This window comes from Rhinolophus ferrumequinum, chromosome 11, assembly GCF_004115265.2.
Source record: "Rhinolophus ferrumequinum isolate MPI-CBG mRhiFer1 chromosome 11, mRhiFer1_v1.p, whole genome shotgun sequence".
NCBI lineage: Eukaryota > Metazoa > Chordata > Mammalia > Chiroptera > Rhinolophidae > Rhinolophus > Rhinolophus ferrumequinum.
The window spans coordinates 884,049-903,610 of NC_046294.1; the positions used below are offsets into that span (position 1 = coordinate 884,049).

The following is a 19,562-nucleotide window of genomic DNA, read 5'->3' on the forward strand; positions in this document are numbered from 1 at the left end:
CCTCGGACACCACCGGCCCAATGGACTCCCGGTGGCGTTCCTGGCGGGTGGCGATGGTCATTCCCGTCCGGCTGAGCGGCCTGAGATCCCGCCCTGCTCTACCAGGGCCCCGCCCTGGGTTTTTTTTTTTTTTGAGCCCGCGCTTGCGCAGTGAGCCCCGGGCGGGTTCTGCCCTCCCTCGGACTCTCCTGCCCCGGGACCCTCCCGCCCGGGAGGCCTGGGGGCTCCTGCAGCGCCTCCCCACCCGACGGTTGGAGGGAGGTATTCTCCCGACCGGCCTCCGAGAGCCGTGCTTGTGGGCCCGAGGCGACTCGCAGCCAGGGCGTGCGAGACCCTGTGGTGTGCACGGACCGCTCTGCGTGCGCTGAGCTTCCAGGCGGCGCCTCCGGAGGTCGCTGCTGATTGGCGAGGGGCCGTGCGGCGGGGTGTGCGTGCCATCGGCGTCCTGGGTTTACAGGTGGCCGCTCTGCCATGACCTCCAGGACTAGCACGTCTAGGAGCCAGGCCCTGGGTGTGGCCGGAGGAGGAGCCTCAGGAGCGCTGACAACCGGCTTCCCAAGAGCACCCTGGCTCTGGTGTCCCACCCGCTGTTGGCCGGGAGCAAGTCACCTGCTGTCCCTGGCGGGACCACCCGGTGCTCAGGCGCGCGCTGCAGGTCCTGTCCATGGTGCTGAAAGGAGCTCTGGTGGCCTGCTGTCGCAGATTCGCCTGAGCCTCGTTGGCCCGGGGAAACTGAACACGTTCCGTCTAGCATCAATGTGCGCTTTCTCCCCACCTCTTTGCGCGTCGCGCCATCGACTCCCTAAGCCTGTATAGAGAGGGTGATGGGGCAGAGTTCGTGCCTGCACCTGCTAGGGAAGCTCCAGGGCCCCGGTTTGGGCAGGTTTCACCCTGACCCCGAGCAGTGGCAGAATGGGCGTTAGGCTCACGCAGGCATCGCCCAGCCTGGCTTCCTTTCTGAGAAAGAGAGCAGGGTTGTTGTGAGTATCACCGTTCAAATGGAAGATATTTGGGAGCCTTAGTTCTGACCAAAGAGTGGCATTTCTGGGACAGGTGGCCACATCCAGGCCTGAGCACTGCTGGAGCCCCCCGTGTCCCAGGGTCAGCCATGGCTCCCGGCTGCGTGGTCTGCAGCACACAGGTTCCCCTCCACCCAGAGCCATGCCTGGTGCAGGCAGGGCACCAGTGAGAGCCTGCTGGGCCCATGCTGTGGGTCTTATGGAGGTGGCGGAACCCGCCTTCATGTGTACAGGCTGACGCTGGGCCGAGAGCCCTGAGGGTGCTAACAAGCTCGGAGGGGCTGCAGACACGCCTGCTGTGGGGGTCGTGTTGTGGCGAGCCACCTGAAGACGAGTGCTTAGATAAAGTCCTCGTGCAATGGACACAACGGATTAGGAGGTTTGCGATGAAAGGAAACGTAAGGTAAATACTCGTGTGAGCTGAAGACACTAGCACTGGTTCGCTGGGCTCCAAAATAAACTGCCACCCCCCGCTCGCTAAAGCAACAGAACCTTATTCCATCAATTCTAGAAGCTGGAGTCTGAGGGCTGGCTCCTCGGTCCACGCCGCACCCCCAGCTTCTGGGGGTTCTCCCTCTGCCCTTGTCTTATAAGAACACTTGTCACTGACGTGAGGGTCCGGCCTAAATGCAAACTGATCTCATGTGGAGACGCTGTAAGTCAGTTAACTTGCAAGGCGCTTTCCAAATGAGGTACCTTCATGGTCCCAGGTTTTAGGGCGTGGACACATCTTTCAGGGGGCCACCACTCAACCATACACACTCCATCTGTCGTTGGGGGCCCCAGCTGGATCACATCGTGTCCCCAGGGGCTCTCGGCGGTCACCTGGAGCTCCTTGCAGGACCAGCTCACGATCCAGTGACTGGCAGTGCCTGCCAGCGCCCCCGCTCATCTGAGCCCGGGAGGAGCTAGTCCTGGGAGCCAGGAGTCCCTTGCTTTCCACCAGCAGCTGACTCACTCACTACTCTCACCTTCGGGGAGCTGGCTGGCAAGTTGGGGGGGTGACACAGACTAAGGGAGAGGCTGTGGCCCTGCCACTCCTGCCAGGTAGGCTGCTGGGGCCTCGGGCCACTAACTGGAATGTAGAGAGGGGCAGGGCAGACCTACTCTCTGGTCCCAGAGTTTCGCAGAAGCAATATGTTGTCTGAATGGGGCTGGGTGGGGGCAGTGGGGCAGGGAGCCTTGTGTGAGACCCTCCGGGGCCAGTCTGCTGCTGAGCCACATGTCCCACCCCGTGAGGCTGTCCCCCACGAGTGCTCAGCTCATACCTGATGCCAGGCCTGGGTGTCCCTCTGCAGCCTGGCAGTCAGAGAATGAAGCCGATTCCCGGTCTGTTGCTGTGTGACATGTTACCTCAAACTCGTGGGTTGAGATGGCAAACACTGTCGCAGCTCCTGAGGGTCAGGGGTCCCGGGACAGCCGAGCTGGGTGGCTGTGCTCAGGGGTCCCACGGCTGTTGCTGTGAGGTCCCAGCTCCAGCCATGTGGGCGTCTCCACAGAGCCTGGCCTCAGCGCAGGCAGCGGCCTCCTCAGAGCAGAGGTCCAGGGCCGGACCCTGAAAGGAGGCTGTGCTGCTGTCATTGGCTGGCCGTGGGAGGACAAGTCCGTCTGCCTCGACGCCTTGGCCACATAGGCCAGCTGAGGTGCGGCGTGGGAGGGGACCTCACTACCAGGAGCTGGCTTCTAGGAGGTGGGCTCACAGGGGCCTCCTGGAGGCTGCTGCCCTGAGTGACGATGTGGCAGGAAGAGCCAGGACGGGGAGGGCCGAGGCCGAAGGGCCAGGTGCGATGGGGACACTGCAAACAGCCGTCCTGCAGCGAGCAGGGCCTGTCTCCTACCTCCCCTCCTGCCCAGGCTGGAGCCTGTGTCAGCTTCTCAGAAGCCCACTGGCCGGCTGGTCCCTGGCCTGTCTGCTGCATGGAACTCCTGTCAGGGCTGTGGCCTGTGGGGAACGCCGGGCCCCCCCCTTAGTTCTGCCTCCAGAACCACCCATCCTCTCTTGCCCTTCATGAGGGCACGGCTGGGGGTTCCCGGGATGACACATGGGTCCTGGCCTGGGCATGGAGGGTTGTGGAACGTGTGGGGACAGTGTCCTCGGCAGCTGCCCCTGGGAAGGTCAGTTCCCAGGATAGTTAAGGGCAACCTGCAGGCTGTGAGCTGGATCCAGGCCGCTCAGCAGGAAGCCATCATGCGCTGATGCCTCAAATGTGTTCCGTGCTGGGCGTAGGGACAGGGCCCTGTCCCTCGTCCTGTGGCCTCTGTCACAGCCGCCCTCTGAGCCTTCTCCCAGTGCCCGCTGGGGCTGCCAGCCAGCAGGAGGGGGTGGTGCTGGCTCAGGGCGGCCAGCTTTGCTGATTCATTTTGAGGGAACCAGCATGGTGCCGCCCCGCTCCTCCAAGGACAGCCCAGGCAGGAGGAGCACTCCGTGCAGTCTGTGCGGGGGTCACAGAAACTGCTCCCCACAGCCCCACAGTGACGTGGTAGAAATTGGGTCACTGTTAGCTGTGCTCACGGCCCTGGGTCACTGGCCATGTGCTCCCAGAGGTGCAGTGGTCAGCAGTGGGGGCGGACGGTCAGTCTGCCGTCCTAGGAGTCAGTGGCCAGACCTGGTCTCCCCAAAGACTGGGGGGCTCCTAGAGGTCCAGGCAGCACAGCCCTGCTTGTCCTCCTGGCTCAGCAGGAGCCCGAGGGGTGGGAGCAGGGCCGGCAGTGGACCCAGAGCTGGAGCTCTGGGGTATTGTCCCCCCATTTCTCCCTCTTAGCTGCCTTGGGTGCTGCTGTCCAGTCACCTGCAGCCAAGGGCCAACTGACATGCAGCTCAGGTCCCCAGTTTGCCCAGATAGCAGGCAGCCAGTGACTCCTGAGGTGGGGACCCCTCCCATGGGACAGAGGGACAGGGTTCGTTCATGGCAGGAGGAGAATTGAGGGAAGGATGGAGCACCCACCAGCCAGAAGGGTTTTGGGGGCAGAAACTCCAGGGCTTGCAGAGCTGACCCCACAGTGTGTGGGGAGGGCAGGGCTGTGGTGGGGGAGGGAGTGGTGGGGGAGGGCTGTGGCAGGGTCTATCAGTAGGTGATGGGACGTCTGTCTGAGTTGTCGTGGGGACCTGTGCAGGAAGGCCAGGCCCGGAGACAAGGGGCAGGAGGGGTGGCGAGCCTTGGGGTAACTGAGTCAGAAATGGGGAGGCCTCAGGTATCCCCGCCTCCCTGGAAGCCCCAGACCCTCAGGGGCTCTTTTTCTTCGGGTGGCTTCACACCCCAGGGCTGGGCGCTCATGACGACAGCATGGTCTGGAGAGCCGGTCATATTTTTCCTCCTTCTTCTGCCTCCCCTCCACTCCAGTTCAAGCTGTTGTTTCTCAGCCTAGTTGTGTAGGACACAGCTCCCTGGCCCACGCTGGTGGTATTAGCTCCCCCGGCTGAGGCATTTGGTCACTGGTCATCGGTCGGCTGCTCACAGCAGCTCACGGCAGCTCTCGCTGGCTGCCGGCCACTCACACTGGCTGCCGGCTGCTCACTCCGGCCTCTCATGCTGGCCACCAGCTGCTCCTGGCAGCACATGGTCGCCCACGGTAGCACACAGCAGCCGGCGTCAGCCCACTGCAGCTCACACCGACCCTTGGCAGCGCACGCTGACCCCTGGCAGCTCACGTGACCTCCGGCTGCTCACAGCAGCCCAGCTCCTGGGAGCTGTTGTTCACAATCTTAGCTGTAGAGGGCGCAGCTCACTGGCCCATGTGGGACTCGAACCGGGACCTCGGCGCTCCAACCACCTGAGCCGCAGGGCCGGCCCCAAGATTCGGTCATTTGAACAAGAAATGGCAAACAGACTCATTCCGCCCTTTGCTTTGTGCGCATGCCCTGCGTGGGGGCAGGGCCAGCTGGCAGTGAGGTGGGTGTGGGCAGCCTGTGCCCCTCTACTGCCAGTCCCCATCTGTGGAGGGCCTTCCAGGCCTAGACAGACAGGTGGTTCCAGATCACTCTGCTGTGTTGTCACCTTATTCCTTCAGGCTCTTCTGCAGTAGATGGGACACAGGTCAGCCATTCCTGAGGAGACGGAGAGGCTAACTGCCTGAGTGGAGAGGGCCCGGGTGGACGGGACCAGGCTGGCCCCACGGAGGGATGCAGCCCTCTCCCGGCACATGGCCTGCTGAGCTGGACCTCCAGGCCTCGTGAACTCCTTGCCAAGCTCTTCAACGGCGCCTGGGATGTGCTGGGAGGGCCCTGGGGGAGGGGACTGCTGGGCCATGGGCGAGGCAGGGCAGTCGGCAGGGAGAACTGTGAGCATCCTTTAGGGCCATGAGTGCGGGCCCGCACCCCGACACTCCTGGAGGAGGCTTCCAGCCCAGGACCCTCTCGGCCTCTCGAGCTCCTTTCCCAGTGGCCCTGGGGCTCCTTCCTGCAGTGGGGGTGGGGCAGGCCGGCAGCCCCTCTGCGGGTGGACAACGGCCTCCCACAGTGTGACACGGTATACTTTCCCTCTCTGCATGTGTGCCTGTGTTTGCTGTGAAGACAGTAATTAGAGACAAAAGCACAATTGGATAATGAGCGTGAGCAGTGGGGCGGGTGAGAGGGAGGCTGCAGGCTTGCCAGCAAGGCTGCATCCGCCACCCGCAGGTCCCTGCTGCCCGCTGGGGGTCCTGGGGCTGCAGGGGCCAAACACACATGGGGCAGGAGAGCTCCACCGAAGAGGGACCCGTGCACATGGGGCTTTGAGGAGTGTGAGGGGTCTGCAGAGAAGAGGACTTTTTGGGCAGGGAGGCAGCCAGTGGAGAAATGTGAAGGGGCCACCAGAGTTCCAGGGTGCAGCTGGCCACGTGTCCCGCAGGCCAGAGAGCGACTCCATGTGTGCTGATGGCGTGGGGCTTGTCCAGAGCACCTTGTCCGCTGGGGCCTTGGTCCTGCGGCCTTTCTGAGTGCTACGCACTGTGACGTAGAGGCCACGTGTCCCGGTCTGTAAAATGGGGTGGGGATGGTCCCCCGTTCACACAGCGCCAGGCACAGGGTAGGCGCTCAGCAGGCCACTGCCGTCATCATCGGTGGTGACCGCATGCTCCCAACTCTCCGGTTCCGGAGGGTCAGCCGGCAGTGCCGTTGATCTGCCGGTGGAAGGCCCGGCTCCTCCTTTGCTGGAAGCAGGACCGGACCCCCCGCTGTGCGTGCAGAGGTGTGTGCTGAGTCTGCCCTTGCACGGGCCGGGCCGCTCTGCCACTAGCATGTCCCCACTGCAGTCAGCCTCGAGCGACGTCCCTGGTCTGTGCATTTCAGTTGTGTCACCGTTTTCACACCAGCTCAGTAACTGCACTGTTGGGGGACGTTACCTCATTCCCCATTTTTCACTAAATGAACAGCCGTGCAGAACTTGGCCCTCCTGCCTCATTGCATCCTGGGCCCTGTGGGGTCTGCCAGGCTCACTTCCGGAGATTTTCTGGCGTGTCCTTCCTGAACCCGCCTCATCTGGCTTCTGTCCCGGGCTCGGGGACTTGGAGGAGGCGTGTTCCTCTCAGATTAGCAGCCTTTGCTGCCTGTCCCCACTGTCCCCTGCTTCCTCTCAGCCTGTCTGCCTTGTTGGGGGACTTGCCGTTGGACAGCTCTGCGTCGGACTGGCTCCCACCCGGTTCCCCATCTCGGCCAAGGCGGGGCTGGTCGGTCCTGGGGGTGGAGTCCCCAGCCTGGCTCTGCTGTACGGATACCGGTGCTGCTGTCCCCACACCCCCACGCCTCTGCTCTTCCACCTGCCTGGAAACACAGGGCTCCTGAGTGGATCAAAGGCAGCCAGTGGGAGGCCCCAGGAGCCTGCAGCCTCCCCGGCATGGCTCCAGGCATGGTCCCCACCCGCCCTCCATGCCCCTGCGGCTGCTGTGACTCTGAAGCCACACGGCCTCATCTCTTGGCTGCGACGTGGCAGAGGTGCGGCAGCTGGGAGGCCCTCCCTGAGGTGGGCCCGGAAGGAGACGTGGGCACACCCGGTAAATCCTGCAGGAGGCGAGATAAGGTGGTGTGAGATGCAGGACTGACTAGGGGTACATATTTTCGGTGCATATGACAAGGGCAAAGTGGTAAGAAACCCCGCTGGCCAGGGCCACACAGGGCTGAGACTAGCCCAAGCCGTTGGGAAGCAGGAGGCGTTAAGGTCACGATGACAAGGAGCAAGCAGGGGGCGCTGTCTGGGCGACCTGAAATTGGAAATGACTCGCTGAGAATGAAACGGCGGGGTGTCCCTGATGTGGTCTGTGTCCCTTAAAACAGCAGACATCACCTCGAGGCTGCGGTGCCGTGGTGAACAGATCGCCCCTCACGTGGCAGCGGCCAGGCCCCCCACCACTGTGTCACCTGCACGTGCCCATCCGCAGCCACCTTGGGGAACGCTGGGGTCGGGGTTCAGGCTCGGGGAGAGCACAGGGTGTCCCTGGCTGGAGGTTCAAAGCGGTCCAGCCAGAAGGCAGCTGGCAGCGGGCTGGGCTGTAGTGGGGGACGGACTGGTGGTGGCACATCCCAGCCAGGGGCGGGAGGGGAGACAGGCGCCCAGTTGTGACAAGGGGCCGTGACCAGGACTGTGGGCCCTGGAAGTGTGGCTGTAAGAGCAGAGGTGCGTTAGCAGGGCATTCCCTCAGCTGGGGGGACAGGGGCAGATGGTGCAGGGCAGGCTGGGTGAGGGTGCTGCCCAGGAATGACCTGGGGAGAGCGGTGAGCTGCACATATATGCCAGGGGTCTGCAGGCTGAAAGGAGGGTGATGGGTGGGGGTCACAGGGTGGCAGAAGCTGGGCGTGCTGGGGGTAGGGCCTCGTGCAGCCGGACAGGCAGTGGCCCTCCTGGACCCACGGGCACCTGGCTTTCCAGCTGCGTGGGGCAGCTGGACAGCTGAAGGCATGAAGGAGGGAATCGGAGTATCATGTGCCTGCATGAGACCCTGGGCTCCAGGAAGCCAGAGGGCCTGTGCGTGGGAGGGATATGGCAGGGGGCAGAGCGACACTCTGACACGGAGCTGTTCTGCACAGTGACCAGGGAGCGTAGACAGTGACCACGAGAGTCTGGCTCAAGGCACACGGGGAGGGAGGAGCAGGGGCAGGATCCAGACCCTGAGTGAGGGGCCTGGACAGGAGCTGGGGGGGTCCTTGCTGGTCAGGGCCCACAGCTGCCAGTCCTCGAGGCCCTGGATGGAGTCTGATGGGCTTCTCTCCCCCACAGGCCTTGTGAAGCTAGGGATTCACTGTGTCACCTGCCAGAAGGTGGCCATCAAAATCGTCAACCGGGAGAAGCTCAGCGAGTCTGTGTTGATGAAGGTGAGCTGGAGCAGGGCCTGGTGGTGCAGGCGGGGCAGGCGGGCGGAGGGAGGGTGGGGCGGCTCTGAGACCAGCCAGGTGGGCCCTCCTTGCGGCTGAGCAGAGATGGCTCCCTGCCCTAGTGTGGTCGCCACGCCCCGGAGCTGGTCCCTGCTGGCCATGCCCCTTCTCTCTTCCTGCCTCAGCCCGAGGCCTGGGGCACAGCCTGCAGCCCGGTGTCGTCCATGTGCTGCTGGGAGAGTTGGCTGGCCCTCAGTGTCCCTGATTAGAATCAGAACAAGACCTCTGCCTCTGAGGAGAGAATGGGAGTGACATGCCCCCAGAGGCCACCCAGCCCCTCCTCCTTCCCACACCCCTCCTTCCCAATCCTGGGAGCCCCCGTCCCTCCCCGCCCCTGTGGGACTCGAGCAGAGCCACATGGGTGAAGCTCAGTACGGAAGGGACACTAGTCTCGGGTTCCGCGTCTGCCTGCTCACATGTGGGTGTGGAGCAGAAAAGTGGGGGTTCTCCCACCCCAGCAGCTGTGCCCCTGAGCCCCCCCCCGGGAGCTTCCTCTGATATTCTCCCCGGTGAATTCACTCATCCTTCCCTTGTCCTCTGGGGGTGCGGGAGTGCGGGGGCAGGCCTGCCCTGCTGGGCAGATGGGTCACAAAACCAGAGAGCGTAGTGACGGGCACTCTGCTTAGGTGGGTGAGGGCCAGTGACATCAGAGGACCCCTGTGGCTGCCCAGCGGGGGCCTAGGCTCGGGCAGCGACACTGAGATCGAGATCCTTGAGATGTCTGAGTGGAGAGATAGCTCAGGGGACGGGAGCGGGGGTGGAATGGTCCCAACACCCTGAAGGGCTGGCAGGGGAGTGGCCTGGAGGTGGCTCTGGCACCTGTGCGCGGTGCTGCATGGGACAGGTCGGCCCCCAGGGGGAGATCCTGTGGCTAGACTGGCCCTCCTCCAAAGCCCGTGTTGTCCCCACGAGCCCACTCAGGCTGGGCCCACGAGACCCTTGCATCCCCAGCAGCCAGGGGCGCCTGGCAGGCAGGGTGAGGGTGAGGGTGGAGTCTGTACCCCTAACGTGCAGCCCCACATGTAGCATCAGGCGTGAGCTGGTGGTGGGTGGATGCAGGGGCGCGAGGGGCTGCGCCCCCCTGTGACACGCCTGACCTGCGTCCCCCCAGGTGGAGCGGGAGATCGCCATCCTGAAGCTCATCGAACACCCACACGTCCTCAAGCTGCACGATGTTTATGAAAACAAAAAATATTTGTAGGTATTGCTGGGGCCGGAGAGTCGGGGTGGCCAGAGGGAGGCAGGGGCCGTCCCAGGACGGGCCCCAGGCTGTGGCAGCACTGATCCTTGATGAGACTCGTGGAGACTCACAGAGCCACCATGGTGGGGGGGTCAGGCTGCCTGGAAGAGTGGGCTCAAGGGCCCCAGCGCTGCACAGATGGACCAGTTCCAGTGTTCAGCTGAGGATGGGGTGACAGGAGCTGTCCCGCGTTGGGGAGCCCTGAGTAGCAGGGACTGGTCACCACAGGCCTGAAGGGCCGGGAGGCGGATGGTGGTGCTGGGGCCCCGGACATTGGTGAACCCATCAGAACCGTGACAAGGGGACACACACCCACTGCCTGACAGCAGCTCACCCTGCAGTGTCTTGGTGACGTCCCATGAGTTTGGGGAGAGGGCAGGTGCTAGAGCAGGCGTGGTCCACCTCCACATACCGTGTTTCCCCGAAAATAAGACCTAGCCAGACTATCAGCTCTAATGCGTCTTTTGGAGCAAAAATTAATATAAGACCTGGTATTACATTATATTTTATTATTGTATTATATTGTTATGTTATATTAAAGACCTAGTCTTATAGTAAAATGACTGATTCTTATATTAATTTTTGCTCCAAAAGACGCATTAGAGTTGATTGCCCATCGAGGTCTATTTTCAGGGAAACATGGTACAACATGCAGGACGCCAGTCACCTCCTTGCTTCTGTCAGGGACAGACTTAGGGGTGACAGGCAGAGTGCTTGGCTGTGAGGGGGCCACCTTGGAGGGGGACAGGAAGGGGGGAGGGCCTAGGAGTCAGCCTGGCGGGGGTACAGCCTGGGCAGAGACCTGGTGACAGGGACGCCCAGGTGAGGCTGCAAGGGCGGCCAGTTCAGGTCCTGCTGGGCCCAGTGTCTTCCTGGGGTGTCAAGGCATCTCAGGAAGCCTGGACACGGAGGAGCCAACAGGGACCTCAGGTCGGGGCACCAGCAGGGCACCCAGCCTCTGGCCTGTGCTGTACATGGGCCCTCCTGCTCAGGAGCAGGGCCGGCCCCCCAGGACCCGCCCTTCCTACCTGGAAGCCACCCAGTGCCCCGCCCTCTTCTCTGCAGACAGGCTCCCTACGCCCCAGGAGCCACCTCCTCCCTCTGCCCCCTCGAGTCCTCCAAGACCAGCTCTGAAGGCCGCTGCTCCCCTCCTTCTGTCCCCGAGTCCCCAGCCATGTCCCCTCCAGCCCTTGTCCTGTGCTTCTCCCCTTGCACCAGCCTCTCCTCACGTCCCCATCCCCCTCCCCCAGCCACTGTAGCCCCCTCAGGACCACTGTCCTCCTAGGGGAGCATGCTCCGTGTGCTGCCCAGGCTCCCCCAGGACCCTGGGCATCAGTGTACACTCGTGGATGGGACCACCCTGTAGCCCCAAAACCAGCCCCCTCAGGCTCCAATGGGGCTCAGCTCAGACACAGCCGGTTCCTCACTCACCCCAGCACCCCGACACCTCCCTGCCCCCACTGCCCTCACCGCATGGCCCTGCACAGCTGCCCAGAGGGTCCTGGTCCCTGGACCCCTGCTTGGTGACATGATTCAGCACAGGGGAGGGTACAAAGGCACCCGGGAGGACACTCCGCCACCCCGGTACACGTGCCCACCCCCGGCTTCTGAGACCCCATTTGAGGGCCATCCCCTGGGGCTCCGGCTGTGTCCTACTCCAGTTTTGAGGACCGCCCTGCTGTCCTGGGCTCGCTGAGGGTCCGAGTGTCTGATTCGTCCCCTGCTCCATGAGGAGCCCAACAGCAGCCACTGAGCCCCTTTCCTTGGGGCTCAGGGGTCCCTCAGTCAGAAGGGGGCCACGTGTGGCCCTGCTCCCACAGGGCTCCTAAGCCTTAGCTGCCCTGGAGGCCCCACGACCAGGAGGTGGGCGGTTGGGGCCCTCACGCCTCTGGCCAGCGCTGCCCTGGCTGTGTGGCCCCGAGGTGGGCTGGCACGCCGAGGGCACCCACCCGACGCCTGCCCGTCTGGCAGATACCTGGTGCTAGAACACGTGTCTGGTGGGGAGCTGTTTGACTACCTGGTCAAGAAGGGGCGGCTCACCCCCAAAGAGGCCCGGAAGTTCTTCAGGCAGATCATCTCAGCGCTGGACTTCTGCCACAGCCACTCTATATGGTGTGTGCTGGCCCCACCACGTGACCCCACCCCACGTGCCCCTCCCCCAGCTGACCCCGGGGGCAGCAGGAAGCTTCCTGCCAGGGGTTCTGGGGAACAGGGCGCCCTCCGTCTGGGAGCCCCAAAATAGGTGTGGGGAAAGCAGCGAGGGGGGATGGAACCCCAGGGAGCAAAGCAGAGCCCTCCAAGGGGCCCGCGGGAGCACGCGGTGTGACCCGAGAGTCCTTGCCCCTTGGTCCTGCAGACCACGCAGCCAACCTCCGGGCAGGCAACTTCCGATTGGCTGTCTGTGACATCACTGTGCTAGGCTGCCATTGGATCAGTGCTGTGTGGGTGGGGCTGGGGGGCGGGACCCAGGTCAGCCTCCGCCGCATCCCTTCCAGCCACAGGGATCTGAAACCAGAAAACCTTTTGCTGGATGAGAAGAACAACATCCGCATCGCGGACTTCGGCATGGCATCCTTGCAAGTGGGGGACAGCCTGCTGGAGACCAGCTGCGGGTGAGTGGGCGCCCCCTCCCGGCCGCGGCCGGTTCTGCACAGGCCCGGAGGTGGCTCAGTGCTGCGGCCCTAGTCCCGCCCTACAGAGGCCATGAGTGGTCTCTGTGGCCGCCCAGGCAGGTGGCCCTGCAGCCCCCAGGCTCCCTCCAGCACCCCGCAGCCCCCTGATTCTGTTCCTGGCGGTGACTCCCTTGTGTCGTCCAGTGGGGGGTGGGGTGGCAGGTCCCCCCTGGGCTGTTCTGCCAGGCCCTGGAAGGCGGGTCCAGCGCTGGTGGCTGCCTGACCTGCCCTAGTGGGCTGGTGTGCCAGTTTCCTGTGCTGTGCACGCTCAGGGTGGTGCTGGGTTGGGACTCCAGTCCATCGGCGTGGACCTTCCTCTGATGTCTGTCTGTCTCCTTGGCCCCGGACGGCTGGGCAGCCTTGAGTATGGCGGAGCCCCCAGGTCCCTGAGCATGGGGCGGGGCAGCGGGAGGGCTGTGACACCAGAGACCCTTTAGGCTCCTGGTGGGCCCGAGGGTCCCGCAGTGTGGCATCCTTCCCAGGCGGAGTGTGCTGGGGGACCCGGAGGCACCTCTTTCAGTCTCCGCTCGTTGTGGTCCTGGGGGCAGCCCAGAGGTCAGGCTGGGCGACGGCCATACCAAGCCTGTCTTGACTGCTGCTTTTGCCTTCAGGTCCCCCCACTATGCCTGCCCCGAGGTGATCCGGGTAAGTAGCCTTCGCGCCCACAGCCCCTCCCCCAGTCCCTGCCTGTCCGAGGGGCCGACTCCCTCGCAGACCCTGCGTTTGCAAAGACCCCGGGCCCTGCGTCCGCCAACCGCAGTGCCCTTCGCAGGGGGAGAAGTATGACGGCCGCAAGGCGGACGTGTGGAGCTGCGGTGTGATCCTGTTCGCCCTGCTGGTGGTGAGACCCCCGCCCCCGCGCCTGTCCTCGGCACCACGCTCTACCCCCTCTGCTCCTCTCCCCGCCCCTCACCCCTCCATTTCTGCCACCTGCCTCTCGCCCCGCCCCTCCCCCACCCAGCCCCTCCGCCCTGCGGTGACCCCGTCTCCGGCCGGCAGGGGGCGCTGCCCTTCGACGACGACAACCTGCGGCAGCTGCTGGAGAAGGTGAAGCGGGGCGTGTTCCACATGCCGCACTTCATCCCGCCGGACTGCCAGAGCCTGCTACGCGGCATGATCGAGGTGGACGCGGCGCGGCGCCTGACGGTGCGTCTGGCAGACGAGGGTCAGAGGGCACGGGGCTCACACTGCACCCCTTCCAGGGTCCCCAGGGGCACAAGGTCCATCTCCATGCTTCCCAGGGAAGGACTGGCGTGGAGAGGGAGACTTCACCTGTGCCTGCAAGTGTGGTACAGAAAGCCCTGCACGGGTGTGTGGGCATGAATGAGTGCATGCACAGCTGTGTGTGAACAGGTACACGGGTGTGTGTGCGTGTGCATGGTGCATACATAGGTTTGTACACACGTGCACAGGTCTGAGTACGTGTGAGTACATACATAACTGTGAACGGAATGTGGGTAAGTGTGCACATGTGCACAGTGTGAGTGCATGAGTGTATGCACATTGTATGCACAGGTGTGTGTGTCCAGGTGAGTACACAGCTGTGTAAACAGGTGCAGAGGTGTGTGCATGTGCACAGGTGTGTGTGCACGTGCATGTGTGTGCACAGCTCTGCACATGTGTACATGTGTGCACAGGTGTCTGCACATGTGCGAACATGTGTGCAGGTGTGTGCACGTGTGTGTGCATGCACACAGGTGTGAGTGTGTGCAGATATACGTGTGTGTGTGTGGGCACAGGGGCCTCCTGCTGGCCTGTGCCTGCAGGTGTAGTTCCAGAAGTCTGGGTGTGCCTGGGAGACTCTAGCCCCCCTTGCCTTCTGCTCCCCCCACCTCCAGGCCAGCTCTGTCAGTGGGACTAGTTCCTCATGACCCACTGACTACTGGGGCATTGCGGGGGGGGTCTGAGGGAAACCCCACTTCTGAAGAAGCCCCCAGCCAGCCTCGTCAGGGGTTAGCTGGTACCAGGATGGCAGGTCCCCAGAGCAAGGGCAGCAGGACTCCTCTGGGCTGGCCTGTCCAGGAAGGGGGTGGCCCAGTGACCAGAGGCTACCCTCTCCCACCCTCCCCAACCCAGCTGTCCAGAGTCTGGTGGATGGGGGCCTCTGAGCCTCCTGCTCACACCTGCACCCCAGCCTCTCCCCACAGGTGGGCTGAGCCCCAGGTTGCTCTCTGCTGTGCTCCTCAGGCCTTCTTCCCTGAGCCACCAAGGGACCCCCAGCACAGGCAGTGGGGGAGGGGTCTCCTGCTCCCTGCCTGCAGCCCCCAGCACCCCAACATCCTTTTCTTTGTAGCAGCATTAGCTCTTCCACTTGGGGTAGGCAGGGTCAGGAGGCTAGCCTGGAGCCTCTGGGTACACAGTCCCTCCCCATTTTCCTTCATCTCCATCCTCCCCCTCCCCCACCCCTTCCCTATCACCCCTCCCCCTTTTTCTCTCCCTCCCCTCCCCTCCCCACCCTCCTGCTATCTGCACTCCTGTCTTCCTCCAGGGTCATCCTTCCCTCCCCGTGCTCCCAGCTCCTGCTCCCTCTGGCCTCCTAACGTGGGCTCTGTCCTCCTTCCTCCGTACTAACTTCCTGTTTCTCTTTCTTGTAGCTAGAGCACATTCAGAAACACATATGGTATATGTAAGTAGCTTTTCCTCCCACTCATCGCCTGCTTTGCCTGTCGCTGTGGCCCAGAGGGCCTGCTAGGGAAGGTGGGGGGGGGCGGACCCCGCCCAGTGCAGGCCTGCCCCCAGCCTGGGCCCAGCTTTCGGGGACCTCGTCAGGGGTTAGCCTGCACTGGGCACAGGCAGGATGCAGGTGTACAGGGGCTGGGTGCAGGGAGAGTAGGACTCAAGGTCCCCAGGAAGGGCTGGTGGGGCCGGAGGGCCTCAGGCCAGCCCGAGGTGAGCGGCCGCTGGTGGCCCTTGTCGTCCACAGAGGGGGCAAGAATGAGCCTGAACCCGAGCAGCCCGTGCCCCGCAAGGTGCAGATCCGCTCGCTGCCCAGCCTGGACGACATTGATCCCGATGTGCTGGACAGCATGCACTCCCTGGGCTGCTTCCGGGACCGCAACAAGCTGCTGCAGGACCTGCTGTCCGAGGAGTACGTGCACGTGGGGGTGTGGGGACACGGTGGCCCCCAGGGCTGCCATCGGGGGGTGCCAACCTCTTGGGCCCTCCCACCCTGCAGGGAGAACCAGGAGAAGATGATCTATTTCCTCCTCCTGGACCGGAAAGAAAGGTACCCGAGCCATGAGGACGAGGATCTGCCCCCCAGGAACGAAATAGGTACAGGGCCCCGGGGATGCCCGCGCCACCCGCCTGGCCTCTGGACTGCCTGGTCCTGACCCCTGTCTGCACGCAGACCCTCCCCGGAAGCGTGTCGACTCCCCGATGCTGAACCGGCACGGCAAGCGGCGGCCTGAACGCAAGTCCATGGAGGTGCTGAGCGTGACGGACGGTGGCTCGCCAGTGCCCGCTCGGCGGGCCATCGAGATGGCCCAGCACGGCCAGAGGTACGTGCCTCCTGGGAGGACCTAGTGCCCTAGCTCCTGGTGTCCTGCCTGCTCAGTGTGGGTGCCCCTCACGGGCTGTGCTGGGCCTGGCCTAGCTTATCTCTGCCTCTCGGCCCTGCGGCCCGGCTGAGCTGGGCGGGGCTTGGCTTTGTTGGCCTGGGCTGGGTTAGGCCATCCTGGACTGGACTGAGCTGGGCTAGGCTGGGCTGGGCTGGGCAGAACTGGAGTTAACTGAGCCCAGCTGGGCTGGAGTAGATTAGACTGGACTGAGCTGGGCTGGACTGGAGTGGACTGGGCTGGGCTAAGCTGGACTGGTCTGAATTTGGCTTTGCTTTGTTGGCCTGGGCCAAGCTAGGCTGGGCTGGAATGGCGTGGAGTGGACTGGACTGCAGTAGGCTGGGCTGAGGTGGGGTGGCTGGACGGTGGTCAAGCGGTGCTCAGAGCTGACAGCCCAGCAAGCCTGCTCCCATTTATTGCTGCTCCTTGTTTGGGTACCTATGGCTGTGCAGGGGGCAGGGACATGGAATTCTGGGGGGCTGTCCCCACAGACCCCCCTAGAGGAAGGCGAGGCATCCTGGCCCCACAGAGCACAGCCGACTCAGGGCTGGGGTCCAGTGTTTTTGCCCAGGCAGGGGCTTTAGAAGGCGGGGGACTTGGGGAGCCCTGGCTGCCTCTGCTCAACTGGGGGCTGGATGTTTGCGCTGGCCAGGCCTGAGGGATCTGCCAGCAAACAGGAACCACAGGGCACTTGGGTCATCATAAGGATTGAACTGAGCTGCTGGTCCACAGTCACCCAGTGGCCCTGGACCGTCCCTAGGGAACCAGGCTGGCTCAGCCTCTGGTCTGGGGTCCTGGCCCTCCGGAGCCTCCTTCCAGGCCTCCAGACAACCATGGCTCCCCGCTCACGGGCTCTGGCACTGGGGTCGGGTGAGGGGAGGAGCTGGCCTGGGTCCTGCTTGCTGTGGGCGCACCTCTCCCAGCCTGGCCCCCGGCCTCCTGTCTGTACCGGCACCCGCACCCCTCCCACCCCACTGGCCTGGCCCTCAGGGCAGGAGCTGGGCATGGAGCCCATCGTGCTGTGGCTTCTGCTGTGCTTTCCAGACCCGGCTGCTGCAGGGGCAGGTGCTGGGATGGGGTCGGTGTGAACCGGCCCGATGGTCCCCAGGGTGCCCTTCCTCCTTGCACCTTCTGGCCTGCTGCTCCTCAGAACTCTGCTTCTAACTCTTGGCACTGAGTGACAATGGGCCGCCTGCTGGGGCTGGTGGTGGGGGCTGGGCATCCTCCAAGGCCTGGCCAGGCCACCCTGCCCAGCAGGTCACTAGGGGGTATGCTACGGCCCTGCGCTGTCCTGCCCAATGTCCCCTGGCATCTGTGTGCCCTGGCCTGGGGCCAGGTGAACTGCGCCCAGTTCAGGCGCGTGGAGATCTGGCTCCCGGGCGCCCGCTGGGGCTGTGGGAGTAACTCTGTTTTCTCGCTTTGTTCCTGCTATAGTAAAGCAGTGTTCAGTAAAAGCCTGGATATCGCTGAAGCCCACCCCCAATTCAGCAAAGAAGACAGGTATACACCTTGCCCACCTACCCCGCCCCCCAGCTCCACAGGCCACGCGGGCCTGCTGGCAGGGTTGGGCATCCAGCAGCTGCACCCAGCCCTCTCCCCTTTAGCAAGGGAACCTTCCAGCAAGCCGGGGGCAGGGCTGGGTCAGGCCAGGCTGAGGCCCAGGAGGAGTGGGGCTGTTGAGCGAGGCCAATGGCCAGCAGGAAACAGGCTGGGAGGCCCACTGTGCTCTCCCTGCTGGGCCGAAGTGGCTGCCGGTGTGAGGCCCCTTCCGGCCCGCCCTTGCCCTGCAGCCGGTGGGCCTCATGGCCTGGTTTCACCTCTCCCCTGTCCAGCGCTGGCCCCTGGCCCCTCCATCCGCCCTGCTGCCCTCTAGGGCCCGCATGGAAGTGGCAGCCCCAGGTGGCTCGGCCCGCCCAAGTCCACCTGCAGGCTCCCAAGTTGGTGGCAGGAAGTGTGCCGGCCCCAGGTGTCTCTGCATGGCCCCACCTTCCCGATCCCCCCCCCCCCCCCCCCCCCCCCCGCCCTGCACCTGCAGGGTCTGCTGTCTGAGGGCCACAGAGGTGAGGCCTTCCCATTGGCCTGTGGTCTCCCGGCACCTGCCCCCACCTGCTCTTCTGTCTCGGCACCTGCAGCGTAGTCTCCAGGGGCCCCTGGTTAGACAGGAGGGTGTGGAGATGGCTTCCAACCCCTTCTTACTCTGGCTGCTTTTTGCTTCCTTGTGCCAGGCACAAGCTCACGCTGGCCCGGTAGGAGGCCCCGGGCACTGGGACTCATTTGTGGCTGCTGTGGGGGCCCCAGCTGGGGCCGACCAGCCCTCACAGCTCCCCTCTCAGCATCTGAAGGTTTTCGCTCCCAGCCTGACTGTGCGGCCTGCGGTCGGGGCTGGGTCGGGGCAATGCCCCCCGGCTCTGTGGCTGTCAGGTGCGGGAGGTGGAGGGCCATGGCCGTGAGACTCCAGCCCACGGGTGTCGTGGAGCAGCCGAGAGCCAGGGTCTGGCCAGTGCAGGCTGCGCTCCGCCCCCAGGCCCAAGGGCCAGGTCGAGGCTGGGCTGGCTGGGTGGACAGCCCCCATTCCCATTTCCTTCCTCTAAGGGCAGCGTCCCCTGAAGGCCACGTGGTGTGGTGGTGCGAGGCCCAGCAGGCCTGCCCCTGTCTCCGGGGGAACCAGTTCCTGCCCCAAGGGGGCGGTGGCCACATGCCTCCCAGCCTGGCACACTGGGCCAGTGGTCTCCCTCCGGCCTAAGCCCAGTGGGGGCCAAAGCCACAGTCCGTGCCAGTGCCCACCCAGCATCGACTTGTCCAGGCCCTCCTGCTGCGAGGAGGGCCGTGGGCTGGCCTGCTGTGGGCTGGGTGGGCGGGCCGTGGGCATGGAGGGCTGGCTAGTGCCCCGCTGGTGGCCTACACGCTGCGATGTGAAGCTCTGGGCTGAGTGACAGCTCAGCCTTGGGGATCAGGCCCAGCTCAGGGCAGCTGGAGTGTGGCATGGATCTGGCACGGGGGCCGGACTCTGTTCCCGGAAAGCCCCAGTCTGCCCTCGTCCCTCCATCCGCCCACGCCCCCCACAGACCCTGTGGAGGCCTCCTCTGCTCTCCCAGGCCTCAGGCCTGACAGCTCCTGCGTGGTGGGGAGCAGCCCCGAGGCCGCACCCCTAGGGCTCTGACTGGGGGGGGCGGGGCCCAAAGGGGCTGTGGGGCTCCTGGGCCTGGTGGGAAGCGAGTGGGGACAGCATGGCCTGGTCTCTGGGCCTCTTGGATGGTCACCTGGGGGGAGAGGAGCCGTGAGCCTGTGGCCCCTTCGCAGGCTGAGCCCGCCCCACGCCTGTGTCCCCAGGTCGAGATCCATCAGTGGCGCGTCCTCAGGCCTGTCCACCAGCCCTCTCAGCAGCCCCCGGGTGAGTGACCTGCCCTCCGCCCGCCTGGGCCCCCACACTAAGGAGGGGAGGCTCAGCGGCCCTGGGAAGAGGCCCCCGCCTGGTCCCCGCCTGCTGCTGGGGCCACCACGTTGCTGCTGCTCTCGCTAACTGCACGTTTTTTTGTTCTGTTTTGTTTGTTTTCTCGTGTGTCATTTGTTTTCTTTTGTGGCAAACGCTCCCACCCCACACCTGCCTGTGCCCGCTGGTCCTGCCTTGCGGCCCTGGCTTCTTTTTGGTCCTCCTGGTGCTGTGTGCATGCGGGGGGTGGGGTGGGCGCGTGCATGGCCGACCCCCACGCTCCCCTCCTGCCCTGCAGCCTG

General features: G+C 64.3%; 1 protein-coding gene across 18 annotated transcripts in view; it reads left to right on the plus strand.

Moving 5' to 3' along the window:
• Nucleotides 1–19,562, plus strand: part of BRSK2 (BR serine/threonine kinase 2) — a 54,228-nt gene that overhangs the window by 24,475 nt on the left and 10,191 nt on the right. For 12 of the 18 annotated variants that reach the window (XR_004424424.1, XR_004424423.1, XM_033120760.1 and 9 more), the window contains exons 2-14: nt 8,207–8,301; nt 9,473–9,558; nt 11,573–11,713; nt 12,097–12,213; nt 12,885–12,918; nt 13,046–13,114; nt 13,273–13,419; nt 14,868–14,899; nt 15,197–15,361; nt 15,449–15,546; nt 15,623–15,773; nt 17,265–17,330; nt 19,161–19,221. Coding sequence is in view for 15 of the 18 variants with exons in the window: in XM_033120760.1 (XP_032976651.1) it covers nt 8,207–8,301; nt 9,473–9,558; nt 11,573–11,713; nt 12,097–12,213; nt 12,885–12,918; nt 13,046–13,114; nt 13,273–13,419; nt 14,868–14,899; nt 15,197–15,361; nt 15,449–15,546; nt 15,623–15,773; nt 17,265–17,330; nt 19,161–19,221 (1,262 nt within the window). In the remaining 3 variants the exon portion in view is untranslated. Of the gene's footprint in view, nt 1–8,206; nt 8,302–9,472; nt 9,563–11,572; nt 11,714–12,096; nt 12,214–12,884; nt 12,919–13,045; nt 13,115–13,272; nt 13,420–14,867; nt 14,900–15,196; nt 15,362–15,448; nt 15,547–15,622; nt 15,774–17,264; nt 17,331–19,160; nt 19,222–19,562 lie in introns of all 18 variants that reach the window. The other 6 variants (XR_004424425.1, XM_033120762.1, XM_033120772.1 and 3 more) reach the window with 2 other exon arrangements.